Source organism: Ranitomeya imitator, chromosome 2, assembly GCF_032444005.1.
Source record: "Ranitomeya imitator isolate aRanImi1 chromosome 2, aRanImi1.pri, whole genome shotgun sequence".
Classification (NCBI taxonomy): domain Eukaryota; kingdom Metazoa; phylum Chordata; class Amphibia; order Anura; family Dendrobatidae; genus Ranitomeya; species Ranitomeya imitator.
This window is the reverse complement of record NC_091283.1, coordinates 157,565,589-157,577,682: the sequence shown is the minus strand read 5'-3', so window position 1 is coordinate 157,577,682 and position 12,094 is coordinate 157,565,589. Positions and strand designations below refer to the sequence as shown.

At 44.3% G+C, this 12,094-nt stretch overlaps 1 protein-coding gene across 1 annotated transcript in view; it reads left to right on the top strand.

Annotated features, from left to right (window-relative positions):
- The first annotated feature begins 218 nt into the window (after positions 1-218).
- Positions 219-12,094, top strand: part of AK8 (adenylate kinase 8) — a 93,220-nt gene continuing 81,344 nt past the window's right edge. The window contains exons 1-2 of the mRNA XM_069747587.1: positions 219-491; positions 1,726-1,810. Coding sequence (XP_069603688.1) covers positions 408-491; positions 1,726-1,810 — 169 coding nt within the window. The 5' untranslated portion in view covers positions 219-407. The remainder of the gene's footprint in view (positions 492-1,725; positions 1,811-12,094) is intronic.

Below are 12,094 nucleotides of genomic sequence, written 5' to 3'. Positions count from 1 at the left end.
AAATCCATTCTCCGACCAGTCACGCTGTGCCCTCATCCCCATGTGCACACAGCCCCATTGAGCAGCCCCCAGTCCTCTCAGGGTCTCCTGCACGTGTCATCGCCAGCAGCATCAGCAGAGCGCTGCTTCCCCTCATGGGGCCGGCACTGACTGGACTCAGTGGACTGGAGGAGGCCCCGCCCCATCCTGGGAGATCGTCCCCTCCCAGGAGCGCCTCCATTCTAGACGTTACCATGCGCACAGGTGGAACGCTGCGGGTCCCGTCGCAGAGTGATGACGTTGTGTTGTTGGCGACACTGGTTGCTAGGACACGGCGGCGCTCGCTCTGTAACTAGGGAGAGCTGTGCTGCCCCCTGGCCGGGGATTTCAGCGTAGAGGTCGTTATAGTGAGCAGTAAAAGAGCGGAGATGGACGCCACAGCGAAGCCCCTGAGGATCCCACCGCAGATGGCCGTGTACGCAGAGGACCACCGCATTTTTGATATGCTGCAGGTAAGTGGCTGCCCGTGTGGAACTACTAGTCTCAGCATGTGTAGCAAGCTCATAATAACCAAGTCCACAGCATTGTGATCTGAAACTTGTTGGAGGACCTCAGGTCCCAGCATGCCCTGTGTAACTCTTGTGCCCTGCAGCTGTTGCTGGCAGTTGTAGTTCTTCAGTGCTCACAATGCGTCTTATACGAGGCTGAAGTTGGTTTCTTATTCTGCAAATTTTTCTTTTGTTTTTTATAGGTTTAACAACAAAAAATAAGTATCACAATAATAACATACAAAGCAGCGAAGAGCCCTGATGTGAATACACTTAAACAGCCACAAAAATTAAAAAACTGGCACAAAATGACTTTGGGCCACTGATATCACACTGCAGACATATAGAACGGGGAGCCCCACATCAAAACCAGGTCCCTCCAGCATGGCCCAAGTGGGTTCTGGGCATCATAACTGGCATCAAAGTGGGCAGACAGCCAATTTTGGCAATTTGAATAAGTAACTGATGTTTTTAAGGGGTTAAATGACCTCACACTAAGAATACACAGATATTGATCCCCCTCCTCACACCCAGGTCCTTACAGCCTGGCCTAAATGGGTTCTGGGCATCAGACTTGGCATCACAGAGGGCAAACAGCAGATTTTCACAGATTTGAATAAGTAATTGATGTTTTTAAGGGGTTAAATGACTTTGGACCACTGATCTCACACAAAGGCCGGAGGGAACTGAATTTGATGGGGAGCATTAATATGCATGTAATAGATGTGTGAGATCATTGGCGCAAAATCATTTAACCAATTAAAAACATCAGCTACTTATTCAACACTGTGAAAATTGTCTGTTTGCCCACTTTGATGCCAGTTCTGTTCCCCAGAACCTATTTGGGCCAGCCTGGAGAGACCTGGGTTTGATGCAGGCCATCACTATGTATTCATAGTGTGAGATCAGTGGCCCAAAGTAATTTAACCCTTTCATTAATGCCCTTCAGTGCCGACTTTGATGCCCATTTTTGTGCCAGTTTTATGATTTTTGTAGCTGTTTAAGTGTATTCACATCAGGGCACCTCGCTGCATTGTATATTATTGCGATGCTTATTTTTGTTGTTAAACCTATAAAAAAAGAGAAAAGAAAAAATTGCCGAATAAGAAACCAACTTTAGTTCCGAAATAAGAAACTGACGAATAAGAATCCAACTTCAGCCTCGTACATCTTATTGTGTTCTTTTTACCTTTATCAGAAAATGGTGCAGAATCTCCTGATGGATCGACCGGCCGACCCCATCCAGTACATGATCCACCATCTGCGGAAGGATAATGATGGCGGTAAGGCCGGGGGTCGGGGGCTCGTGCTTGGCTGGCCCCAGGCCCCCTATCATTTTAGCTTTTCACCTTTCATACCTTTTCATTTTCCTGGCTGCCAGTGCAGTATCAGGTCTTTTGCAGCATGAGCTGTGGCACGACCATTGTGGGGTCCGTACGAGTTTCCGATCTCTTTCAAGTCCATTATTTTGTGAGATGAAATGACCAAAAAAACAGCAATTTTCACATTCAGATTATTTTCCGTTTTGGCGTTCACTGGACAAGATACAAGATAAATATTGTGATAATGTATTAGTTCGGACAACACACGCGGAGGAACCGAATATGCTGATTTCTTTTATTTACATTTTAAAGAGTTTATCCACTACTTTTACATTGATGACCTCTCTCTAGGATAGGTGATCAATGTCTGAACGTCTGGGGTCCAGCACCACCACCGATCAGCTGTCATCGGTATCCACGGTGGCCGCCGGCCAGCAGTGCCCACTTACCGAGCTGCTGTGTCTACTTGTAGAGGCCAACGCAAGATTGATCTGAATAAGAGGCAGATGTGCAGTATCAATCCCCGGCCTCTACAAGTCGACAGCAGCTCGATAAGTGAGTATTGCTGTCCGGCGCTGCCACCGATTACAGTTGATCAGAGGGGGTGCCGAGTGTCCTAAGGATAGGTCATCAATCTAAAAGTAGTGGATAATTTCTTTAATTACGTTCTTGGGAAATTAAAGTGATTGATATATATGTATATATTATTTTTTCCTTGGGTTTTCATATTTTTTTTATCAGTTTCCCTGTGACTTGAACCTGCAACATTGTAATACTGCTGTCTAGGGTAAAATTACTCATCTATGAAGCCGTGTAGAGACATGGAAGGCACAGTGACCCTTATTCGGACCCTGGCTGTCAAAGCGAGGCTATCCGCACCTTGTTTCCGACCTCTTACATGCTGCCATCGCAATGAACAGCAGCATCTAGGGATTTAAACTTCTGAGATCAGAGATAGCTCAAATCTCAGCAGACATACGGTACTTGGGTGCCGACTGTACAATGCAGCCGTCACCTGTGCTGTGCAGATCCTGCAATTAGTTGTACAATACGCTGATATATTGTAACACAGTAATATTATCGATCTCCTATGAAGCCCAATCGCAGACTGTGTGAACGGGACACAGGAGCCTTTAACTGGTTCCTTCCTGTCCTGACTCACCCCATTTGCAACCTCATAAATACTGCTGTCACAATCAGCAGTACCTAAGGCAGTGTTCCCCAAGTCCAGTCCTCAAGAGCCACCAACAGGTCATGTTTTCAGGATTTCCTTAGTATTGCACAGGTGATAATTGCATCACCTGGACAGGCAAGCATTCAATGACCTGTGTAATACTAAGGAAATCCTCAAAACATGACCTGTTGGTGGCTCTTGAGGACCGGAGTTGGGGAACACTGACCTAAGGGATTAAAATGCTGCCATTCCACCATACCCTTATCCTCTTTCTCAATATTTTCTATGGTTTAACCCCTCTTTACCCTTCTTTATCGTTTGCTTATATAGGCAATCCCCCTGTACGTTTTTCATTCTATTTCTTTTCCTCTTTCTTCATCCTTTCCATTTTTCCTCTTCCAGTTCCCCTTTCTTGTCTCCATTACATACTTTTCCTATTTTTTTCCTTTTCCTGTTCTTACCTTTTCCCTTTATCCCTCCTTCATTCCTAATCTTCCCTGTTAGGAGACTTTTAATTATTTTATTCTATTCAAAATGTTAATATTAATGCTATGCATATCGTACTATATCTTTTACTTATTTTATGTTGGTCTCCCCTTCCTACCCTCCCTATGTTTGTATAAATTATTTTCCCCTAATAAAAATTATTTAAACTAAAAAAAAAAGCTTCCATCAAAGTTAGACTAGGGTACTAATTGTGTGCCGCTGCGTGGAGCAGGTTGTATACATGCTGTGCACACAAGGCTGAGTGCGTCCCTGGGCTTCAGTGGGCCCGGGCTCTTTGGGTGCTGGCTCCGGGCTTAATGGCACAAATCCCTGCTGCTCTTTTCAACATCTATGGGGCTAATCTAAAGTAGCACTCAGGTCCTTCTGCCAACCCCGTAGAAATGAATGACTTGTCACAGTGAATGCGTGACCTCCCCTCCTTCCGAACACCTCATTCCTGTAATGCAGTGAAAATATATGGGGGGGGGGACATGGAATCTAGTGATCAGTGAGGGTCCCAGTAATCATACATTCATTACCACTATATAGTGGGGGTGTTGCATATGAGGTGCTCTTACAGTCCATGATATCATAAGCATACATTTTAGTCCAAAAACCTTTTTAACTCAAGGAAACACTCCGTATTACATCATAGAACAAAACCCAGGGAAGATCCAAGGTCAATGAGTGTACTGTATATCAGAAAATAAATAAGCAATTCTTTAATAATAAATCACATACAGATGAAAGCAAGATGCCTCGTGTCAACAAAAGGGATGCAACAAGACATATTATATCATGAAAACAAGTACATGGATTAATCAATATCACAATGCAGCCACTGTATAGTTTCATGGAGTTTGACCCTGTGATGATTGAATCAAATCACTATTTGCCTTAACATAGAAAGAAATACAGGGCCACGTGCTCTCTGTTATATAGATATTAATATAAGTACAGGGTTGCAAACAATTAAACAAACTACAAGGAAGTGCTTCAGTGTATATAAATGAAGGATAATACCTATATCTCAGGCAGTCAGGAACTTCCATATATAACCAAACAGCATGAGCTAACACAGTGCCATAAATAATCAGATACTGGCAGTAAAATACATGTTAGGTTAATACCATATTACAATTAATGCTAGTGCATTTATTCACCTGATAAGAGGCAGAATATCAACTGTGTCACCCACCCCGACGCGCGTTTCGCCTATGTTCTTCTGGGGGTGTGTGGAAGAAGATAGGTGAAATGCGCGACGGTATAACCTAACATGTATTTTACTATGTTTAGGCAAATAGAGATTTGATTGAATCACCACAGGATCAAACTCCATGAAACTACACAGTTGCTGTATTGTGATAGTGATTTATCTATGTACTTGTTTTCCTGATATAATATGTCTTGCTGCATCCCTTTTGTTGACACGAGGCATCTTGTTTTAATCTGTACAGTATGTGATTTATTAATAAATAATTGTTTATTTATTTTCTGATATACACTCCTTTGCTTGGATCTTTCCTGGGTTTACTCCGTGATGTTATGCAGGATTTTTTTGGGAGATTTTCCAGCAGCTGCTGACATTATCTGCACCTTCTTCAAACTTATCGATTTCTCTCTTGATACAAAAACTCCTGACTGAAGGAAAGCATGCTCTGATATTTAGAGGTTTTGTTGAAGCGCGGATAGAAATCAGACTGATTTCTCTTTTCATCATCCCCTCCGGAGCCTTTGTCAATAAGACAAGCAGTAAATGTTATTTATATATGTAGCAAAATCATCTCCACCTGGTAAATAATCACCACAGAGACATTGCCACTTCTCTGGAATAAAGACTTCCTAAATCGGCCCAGCCTGGAGAAAACCTGAAGCTCAAACGAAATGTGGGTATAATTCTTCTCTTTGAATGTGGTATATAAAGAGATGTGCTAAATGGTGACTTACTGGTCCAAAAATGCAACGAAGAACAGCAGTTCTCTGTGTGAAGAAAAGGAAAGGCTAAACTCTAGATGCATAGGACTGAGGAATGGCAACATAAAGGCAGAGGGGACGGAGGAAGGGAGAAGTCACACATTGAAAAAAGACAAAGAATTAAAAGAGATGGGGAGTAGAAAGAGAGGAAATGGGGAGAAGGAAGCACAGAGTAAAAACTAGAGGGATGAAGGAAGCACAGAGTAAATACCTGTTGGAATAAGGAAGCACAGAGTAAAGACTAGAAGGAAGCACAGAGTAAAGACCTGTTGGAATAATGAAGCACAAAGTAAAGACTAGTGGGAAGAAGGAAGCACAGAGTAAAGACCTGTTGGAATAATGAAGCACAGAGTAAAGACTAGTGGGAAGAAGGAAGCACAGCGTAAAGACCTGTTGGAATAATGAAGCACAGAGTAAAGACCTGTTGGAATAATGAAGCACAGAGTAAAGACTAGTGGGAAGAAGGAAGCACGGTGTAAAGACTAGTGGGAAGAAGGAAGCACAGAGTAAAGAGCTGCTGGAAGAAGGAAGCACAGAGCAAAGACTTGTGTGAATAAGGAAGCACAGAGTAAAAACCTGTGTGAAGAAGGAAGCACATAGTAAAGACCTGCGTGAAGAAGGAAGCACATAGTAAAGACCTGCATGAAGAAGGAAGCACAGAGTAAAGACCTGCATGAAGAAGGGAGCACAGAGTAAAGACCTGTGTGAAGACGGAAGCACAGAGTAAAGAGCTGCGTGAAGAAGGAAGCACAGAGTAAACATCTGCGTGAAGAAGGAAGCACAGAGTAAAGACCTGCAGGAAGAAGGAAGCACAGAGTAAACATCTGCGTGAAGAAGGAAGCACAGAGTAAAGAGCTGCGTGAAGAAGGAAGCATAGAGTAAACATCTGCGTGAAGAAGTAAGCACAGAGTAAACATCTGTGTGAAGAAGGGAGCACAGAGTAAAGACCTGCGTGAAGAAGGAAGCACAGAGTATACATCTGCGTGAAGAAGGAAGCACAGAGTAAAGAGCTGCGTGAAGAAGGAAGCACAGAGTAAAGAGCTGCGTGAAGAAGGAAGCACAGAGTAAAGACCTGCAGGAAGAAGGAAGCATATAGTAAAGACCTGCATGAAGAAGGAAGCACAGATTAAAGACCTGCATGAAGAAGGAAGCACAGAGTAAAGACCTGCGTGAAGAAGGAAGCACAGAGTAAAGACCTGCGTGAAGAAGGAAGCACAGAGTAAAGACCTGCATGAAGAAGGAAGCACAGAGTAAAGACCTGCATGAAGAAGGGAGCACAGAGTAAAGACCTGCGTGAAGAAGGAAGCACAGAGTAAAGAGCTGCGTGAAGAAGGAAGCACAGAGTAAACATCTGCGTGAAGAAGGAAGCACAGAGTAAACATCTGCGTGAAGAAGTAAGCACAGAGTAAACATCTGCGTGAAGAAGGGAGCACAGAGTAAAGACCTGCGTGAAGAAGGAAGCACAGAGTAAAGACCTGCGTGAAGAAGGAAGCACAGAGTAAAGACCTGCGTGAAGAAGGAAGCACAGAGTAAACATCTGCGTGAAGAAGTAAGCACAGAGTAAACATCTGCGTGAAGAAGGAAGCACAGAGTAAAGAGCTGCGTGAAGAAGGAAGCACAGAGTAAACATCTGCGTGAAGAAGGGAGCACAGAGTAAAGAGCTGCGTGAAGAAGGAAGCACAGAGTAAACATCTGCGGGAAGAAGGAAGCACAGAGTAAAGACCTGCGTGAAGAAGGAGGCACAGTGTAAAGACCTGCGTGAAGAAGGAAGCACAGAGTAAAGTCTTACAAATTAGAAGATTGCTGAGCAGAGACAGATAGGATAGAGGAAAGTTAGAGTGAAGGTGAAGGAGAGAGAAGTAGGACAGGATGAAGGAAGAGGAGAGTGATGTCAGATGAAAAGTTGGAAGAGCAGAGTGAAATAGAAAGAAAGAAGAAGGCCATTAAGAAGGACTGAAGGTACGTTGGATAGAGCAAGGAGGATGAAGGGCAGAGCAAAGACAGGCCTGAAAGAGGAAGAGCGTAAAGCAGACGGATGGTAAAAGAAAAAAGCAGAGAGAAATAAGGATGAGAATAAGGAATTACATTACGTGTCATCTTTTTTTCTTGTATATAATATGTAGGATAAAGTGATGTGGATTAAAGAAAACACACACCGCATGATCTGGAGCCGCTTCACTGCTGTGTGGACGAAGTCAAAAGACGGGATTAAAATACAAAGTGTTCTGACTGACTATTGGGGTCCCCCAGATGCTTCCGCGTATTCCAGCAGATTGCTGCAGAAAACGTCTCTGAGCGGGGGGAGCAGATGTTTGGAGATATCAATCTTTAATGCTGTGTGCTCCCCGTACGCTTCTCGCTGCTGTTATAAGTCGGGTAATGATGGCTTTTTGTCAGAAGTGAACCAGGCCCCTCTCCCTGCCTGGGCCCCCGTCTCCTCGGCTGCTGCAATCCTTGGGTTAGTTGCTTGCAGGATTACACATAATGAATAGTAAACTCTGCAGCAGCTCAGATGAAGGCTTAGCAGGTGAGAGCGAGCGCATTATATTCAGCTACAGACAGCGCATCAGATCCAGGCAGAGCAGGATTGTACCCATGGACTGAGCACAGGAATAGAGCTTTATGTATTCCTACTCCCATCGGATTATTACACACAACAAATAGTGATCCGGCACCAGATTATTAGGAGAAGGTAGAATTTGCTTTTCTATAGCAGACTTCTAAAAGTTGCCTTTAGATGGAGGCTCGCTAAAAGTTTAAAGGCCCCCGCACTATGTTCACTGTGAAATAAGACTCCGGTATGGTAAAAAACATCAATATTCATGTGCAGGGGAGACACAGGCTGTATCTCCCCTGCATCTCCAAATATTCAGAAAGAGTAAATTATTAGTCAATTCTAACTCATTAGATGGGAAGGAGGATTGCGGAAAGTTGGGAAGGAGGAAGGACAGAGCGTGGAAATATGGGAAGGAGAAGGGAAGAGTGAGGAAAATGGGAATGAAGAAGGGCAGAGTGTGGAAACATGGGAAAGAGGAAGGACAGAACATGGAAACATGCAAAAGAGGAAGGGCAGAGCGTGGAATGATGGGAAGGAGGAAGGGCAGAGTGAGAGAAATGGGAATGTAAAAGGGCAGAGTGCTGAAAAATAGGAAGGAGGAAGGGCAGAGCGTGGAATGATGGGAAGGAGGAAGGGCAGAGTGAGAGGAATGGGAATGAAGAAGGGCAAAGTGCGAAACGATGGGAAGGATGAAGTGCAGAGCGCAGAATGATGGGAAGGATGAAGTGCAGAGCGCAGAATGATGGGAAGGATGAAGTGCAGAGAGCAGAATGATGGGAAGGATGAAGTGCAGAGCGCAGAATGATGGGAAGGATGAAGTGCAGAGCGCAGAATGATGGGAAGGAGGAATGGGTAGAACGCTGAAAAATAGGAAGGAGGAAGAGCAGAGCCAGTAAAATGGGAAGGATGAAGGGCAAAGTGCGAAACGATGGGAAGAAGAAAAAACAGAACAAGGCAAAAGAGAAGGAGGAAGGACGGAGTAAATATGGACAGGAATGAAGAGGGGAAGAGTAAAGACAGATGGGACGGAGTAAGGCCAGAGTAAAGACAATCAGGAAAGAGGAGGAGCAGAGTAAATACATGGGAAGAAGAAGGAGCCTAGTAAAGACAGAGGAGCAGAGTAAAGATGGATGTGAACAAGGAGGAGCAGAGCAACAATAGATGTGAAGGAGGAGGGGCAAAGTAAAGATGGACGGTAAGGAGGAGGGGGAGAGTAAAGACAGACGGGAAGGAGGAGGGGCAGAATAAAAAAATAAGGAAAGGAGAAGGGGCAGAGTAAAGATATATGGGAAAGAGGAGGAGCCTAGTAAAGACATATGGGAAGAGGCGGAGCCTAGTAAAGACATATGAGAAAGAGGAGGAGCCTAGTAAAGACAGAGGGGCAGAGTAAAGACAGACTTGAATGAAGAGGAGCAGAGTAAAGATAGATATGAAAAAGGAGGGGCAGAGTAAAGATGGATGGGAAAGAGGAGGGGCAGAGTAAAGACATTTGGGAAGGAGATGGAGCAGAATAAAGACTGACAGGAAGGAGTAAAGGCACAGTAAAGACAGACAGAAAGGAGGAGGGGCAGAGTAAAGACAGACAGAGAGGAGGAGGGGCAGAGTAAAGACTGACGGGAAGGAGGAGGGGCACAGTAAAGACTGACGGGAAGGAGGAGGGGCAGAGTAAACACAGATGGAAAGGAGGAGGGGCAGAGTAAAGACTGACGGGAAGGAGGAGGGGCAGAGTAAAGACAGATGGAAAGGAGGAGGGGCAGAGTAAAGACTGACAGGAAGGAGGAGGGGCAGAGTAAAGACATCTGGGAAGGAGGAGGGGCAGAGTAAAGACAGACAGAAAGGAGGAGGGGCAGAGTAAAGACAGACGGAAAGGAGGAGGGGCAGAGTATAGACAGACGGAAAGGAGGAGGGGCAGAGTAAAAACGGATGGAAAGGAGGAGGGGCAGAGTAAAGATGGATGGGAAAGAGGAGGGGCAGAGTAAAGACATCTTGGAAGGAGGAGGGGCAGAGTAAAGACAGACAGAAAGGAGGAGGGGCAGCGTAAAGGCTGACTGGAAGGAGAAAGGGAAGAAAAATTTGAAGGAGGACGGCAAAAGAAAAGACTTGTAGAAGGAGGAATGTCAGAGTGAAGATGAATGGGAATGAAGAAGGACAAACTGAAGACGATCTTGTAGGAGGAAGAGAAGAGGAAGGGCAGAGTGAACTCAGACTCTATGGAGAAGTTGCAGACATATAACAGATCCATATATTGCTAATATTTATTATCTGTATCACTGATCTCCGACTTGTAACTCTCCAGCTGAGGCAAAACTACAACTCCCAGCATGCCTATTTGTCATCAACAGGTGCAGACTTACTTTTGGTAGTCAGTGCATGCTGGCAGTTGTAGTTTTGCAGCAACAGAAGGGCCACAAGTTGGAGACCTCTGGTCAAAGCTCTGTAAACATTCCCCTTCCACTATTTGCAGAGTTTTTTGCCTGCGCATACACAAGCAGCACAATTCCCTCTGAGCGCACCTTCGGCTGAGCGCCCTCTCTAGCGAGCGCATGCAAATTAATAAATAAATAAAACAGAACATGCAAGAAATATTAGGTCTAATTAGCTCTAAACAATGTGATGTTTCTCCGCCAGCGCTGGATTTGATATGCCACTTGGAATATTTGCATATTTATTACTCAGAGTCCCCCGGGAGGATCCACCGTTATTTTCTGAAAAATTAGGACAAAAAAGAACAAAAATTTAAAGAAATAAAGTATAAATAATAACATGATCGACAGGAAAGAATCCTCAAAAGTCTTAAAAAATGGATCATGTGAGTGTAAATGACCGAAACCCCCACCGACAATACATCACATGGTGGGGGCTGTAGTCCTCGGCTTCACATCTTCTCATAATGTTATCCTCCACATTCCACGTCAGAAAGATCCCGCTGCATGAGCCGATCGTATCTAAATGGAGCCAGTCACCCAATATATGCCATACAGTATCACACAATAGGATTAGATACACAGCTCAGCAGACAGTATCACACAGGATAGGATTAGATACACGGCTCAGCAGACAGTATCACACAGGATAGGATTAGATACACAGCTCAGCAGACAGTATCACACAGGATAGAATTAGATACACGGCTCAGCAGACTGTCACACAGGATAGGATTAGATGCACGGCTCAGCAGACAGTATCACACAGGATAGGATTAGATACACAGCTCAGCTGACTCACACAGGATAGGATTAGATGCACGGCTCAGCAGACAGTATCACACATAGGATTAGATACACGGCTTAGCAGACAGTATCACACATTATAGGATTAGATACACCGCTCAGCAGGCAGTATCACACATTATAGGATTAGATACACGGCTCAACAGACAGTATCACACAGGATAGGATTAGATACACGGCTCAGCAGACAGTATCACACAGTAGGATTAGATACACAGCTCAGCAGACAGTATCACACATTATAGGATTAGATACACAGCTCAGCAGACAGTATCACACATTATAGGATTAGATACAAAGCTCAGGAGACAGTATCACACATTATAGGATTAGATACACGGCTCAGGAGACAGTATCACGCAGGATAGAATTAGATACATGGCTCAGGAGACAGTATCACACATTATAGGATTAGATACACAGCTCAGCAGACAGTATCACACATTATAGGATTAGATACAAAGCTCAGGAGACAGTATCACACATTATAGGATTAGATACACGGCTCAGCAGACAGTATCACGCAGGATAGAATTAGATACATGGCTCAGGAGACAGTATCACACATTATAGGATTAGATACACGGCTCAGGACACAGTATCACACATTATAGGATTAGATACACGGCTCAGGAGACAGTATCACACATTATAGGATTAGATACACGGCTCAGGAGACAGTATCACACATTATAGGATTAGATACACAGCTCACTGGACAGTATCACACATGACAGGATTAGATGCACAACTCAACTGACAGTATCAAACATGATAGGATTAGATACAGCAGCTCAGCAGAGAGTATCACACAGGATAGGATT